Raw genomic sequence first — 3,720 nt, 5'->3', positions numbered from 1 at the left:
CCGATGCATTGCTTTGTGTGGTTTGCTGTAGCATTAGCATGTGCAAGTCCTTCAACCCAGAGATTGCAAATCCTTCAAACAAGCTAGCAAACTCAGTAAGGGACTTGCCAAGTCCACTCTGTAAGAATTGTTTTAATATGTTGTCACAGTGTATAACTGGTGCATGTGAGCCATTTGGTGATGTACAGACTATAATACATAATGAAGAGGTTCCTGCTTGTTTAGAAAGGTTTGATAACTGAGTATAAAAGAGTTAGATATGGATATACATTTATAATACAATGTAATGTGTACTCACCTCTTTAATAATATGTTCACCTGTGTGCTGTACTGTTTGACCAATAGACTTCTTCAATGGCCTAGCCTGAGATGAAGTAGACTTCTTCATACAGTGGTCCTCCAGCATCTTCAGTATGCTATCTTTTGACTCCTTGTCTAAGGACTGTCATGTTGTGTAACCTTTGTTGTCTAGCAGATTATGAATCTCTCAGAGTCTTGCTCTTGTGTCTGTACTAACATTTGATGATAGATCTAAAAAATAAATAAGCTTATACAATATGATTCATAATTCAGGCTACACACTGCCTTCCTTGTATTGGACAGCCTTGAAATGTACAAAGGCATTGAAAGGATTCACTTTCTGTTCATTCTTGAGAGATGCTCTAGCAAATACCTTCTCCTTCAGTTGTTCAGGATTAACACCATGCTGAGCAGCAATTGTATCAAGCACTTGGTAATAGCAAGCAACTTCTTGTACAACATCTGACCAAACAGCAGCTGCCTTCTCAGCCCTCTTGTCTGCCTGAAGCTTCTGTTCTGAAGCAGGGATGTTTTTTGCTGTAGACCTTTGAGGTTCAACTGTATTCTTACTTAACTTGTATGCAACTGTTGCTTCAATAAGTGCAGGATCAATAGGTACAGAAATATCTGGTACCAGATCAAGTAGTGTAGGATCAAGTAGTGCAGGATCAAGTAGTACAGGATCAAGTAGTATAGGATCAATCAGTGTAGAATCCATGAAGGAGGAGAGTGTGAAGTTGAGTGTAATTCTACAAAATATTGGTTACAATTGACATTTCTGAGGCATACTGGGGGATATTGTATAGTAACATATTAACAAGATAACATGTCAGTTGACACCTTGAATTGGAGAATCAGTAAAGGAAGAGTTATTTTGACTTGACAGATTGCTTGTATTTTCAATAACATTCATGTAGCACTTCAGTACACATCCATTCTGTCAGAAATTGAATAAAAGTACATCAAACACAAATATACATATACTATACTATACTATACATTTGAATTATTATTTTTTAAGGCATTTGACTTGTATGAAAACTCAAGTTATTCATAATATTGTAATAACACAACAAGAAGATAGGGGACAAGATACACAAGATAGCAAACAACAAAATGTATAGCAATTGAACATACAGACAAAAAAAATTCAGAAACATTTTGAAGCACAGAAGAACAATGAATGCAAATAGAAATAAGGCACATTCATAGAAGTAAGTCAGAGTAGTGTTCAAGCATACTTAACATGTTAACAGAATTTTTTTTTGCACACTCAAACTCTGAAGGTATTATTAGAAACAGCTTCCAAACACACAGTATGTAGTACACATCTGAGGGAGCATCTGATACAAGAGGCTGTAGGTACTGTTTCAGTGAGTACTACTTTAGTGGGTGCTACTTTAGTGGGTGCTACTTTGGTGGGTACTGCCTCACTGGAAAGGTTGGACTGTAGAGAATACATTAGTATTTGTTAAAGATACTTGAATACAAGTAAAATTCTCTATACACACCTTGGAAGAAGCTTTAGGAGATACAATTATAATGTATGGCTGAGATGATTGAGATGACTGAGGTGACTGAGGTGAACTGAGGCAGTGAGGAGTATCTGGACTGTTGAACATAGGTGGAGAGGTAATAATAATACTGTACCCAGCCAGAATCACAATTGTACTATAAGACTGGACAATTTGAGCCTGAGTACTATCTAATCCAACCTTATCTGTGTAACAGTTTAAGATAGTTTGACAACAACCAGGACCCTCATCCCTGACAACCTGAGCACTAACTGTACTGCCTGCCTGAACTGTTGTAGATGTATATTCTGACTCAGCTTGCTTGAGTGCTTGGAGAACTTCAAGTGTTAGGGGGTTGTTGTTCCCTTAGTACTCCTCATCTAGTGTTACAGTAGCCTGTAAGCCAGAAGGACCATCCAAAACCACACAAGTCTCAGACTTGTCATCTGTGATATCCTTAATGTTAATGTCTAGATGATGGGTCTCAGTATGTGGGAGAGGATCAAGGTCACTACAGTTGAAGACCTTTGCCTAAGTAGATTGTGTTAGTCTAATCTCAACCTGCTACTCCTTACAGCAACTAGGAACAAAGATTGTCCTACTTGAAGCTGCCCAAAAGTTGTACTCACCTGTTTTATGATTACAGTAGAGTATCTACACCTTCTTAAGGAATCATTAAGGTAATCCATAATAGCTGCTACAATATGTTCCTTATAACAGCAGGTTGTAGTGGCAAAAGCTCCCTTGAACAGAATAACATCAGGGAGGCAAATGTTAATAAGACTTGTAAGGTCTACAGACAAAGAGCCATGTCTGGCTGTTGTAAGGCAGTCAATGCTTACTGAAAAGACAAATTCAAGATGCTCCTCAGTACAAGCACACAAAATACACTGAAACAAAAAATAAGTATGAATTAATATCTATAAAGCAAAACAAGAATTCACCATTCCTTCCTACACCTTTTCATTGTACTTGTGAGCAAGGGCTTGAAGGTCTCTATTCACAATAAAACCTGGTGCTGATTGTGTAATAGCTATAGAGTTGGGGACATAGGAAGAACTAAGTGATGGGTTGGCAGACAGGTAGGCTTTGGCAAGATTGTAAAATGCAATTTTTTGGGCATCTTAGAATTTGTTAACAGGTGTCAGACATTCTTGAATGTATGCTAAGGACACTATATACAAGACAGGGGGCACAGAAGGATCTACAAACTTGTGCATAATATTAAGGGTGTTTTGAACCAGCTTACTGTTGACAGATACATAGACATTGTTCTCTGTTACATTTGCTGCCAAGACAGTATTTGATATGCTAGAGACAGCTGAGATAGTCTGGGTCATTGTGAACATTAAAGTAGGAGGGGCAGGGGGTGATTGTAGTGTAATTGTAAGACAAGAACTTGTACACAGTTGTCTAATATCAACACAAGTAGCTATGTTTGGTTTTATTTGCCTAAGTATTGTAATAGGATATATTCTTGCCTATTTCTCACTCAGGAAAGACATACTATATTTGGTTGAAAGGAATTTATGAGATATGCTACAGAATTAAGTCAATTGGAATGCATATCTTTTGTATAACCAGACATACTACTTAACAGTCTGAATTGTTCAATTAGATAAGTTATAAGTATACAAGATTTGCAAACCCTCTCTGTGTAATTAATTAATTTGAACAATTTATTGTAGATGTTTATCTGTGTGCTTTTGGATTCAATGTACAATATCTCTGTCCAAATATTACTACTCAGTAATTCTCTAATTTTGGTGGATCAACTTTGATCATTAAGTGAGATAAGTGATTTCATACTAAAAGCTTAATAGTTAATCTAGTGATCAGACAGTGAGTATGACTACAAAGAGGAAGAAGTAGAGTTCTTGTTAGATCCTACCCTGATTGTAGAAGG

The 3,720-nt window shown here is 36.9% G+C and overlaps 1 protein-coding gene across 1 annotated transcript; it reads right to left on the bottom strand.

Moving 5' to 3' along the window:
• Positions 1-574: 574 nt before the first annotated feature.
• Positions 575-1,018, bottom strand: FOMMEDRAFT_163114 (uncharacterized protein; the record flags this gene model as incomplete). Its single annotated transcript, XM_007272188.1, has 1 exon — positions 575-1,018. The coding sequence occupies one exon, from the start codon at positions 1,016-1,018 to the stop codon at positions 575-577; it is 444 nt and encodes a 147-aa protein (XP_007272250.1).
• Between the last annotated feature and the right edge of the window lie 2,702 nt (positions 1,019-3,720).

This window comes from Fomitiporia mediterranea, assembly GCF_000271605.1.
Source record: "Fomitiporia mediterranea MF3/22 unplaced genomic scaffold FOMMEscaffold_319, whole genome shotgun sequence".
NCBI lineage: Eukaryota > Fungi > Basidiomycota > Agaricomycetes > Hymenochaetales > Hymenochaetaceae > Fomitiporia > Fomitiporia mediterranea.
The sequence above is the reverse complement of the archived record's forward strand: the minus strand, read 5'-3'. Positions and strand labels throughout refer to the sequence as shown.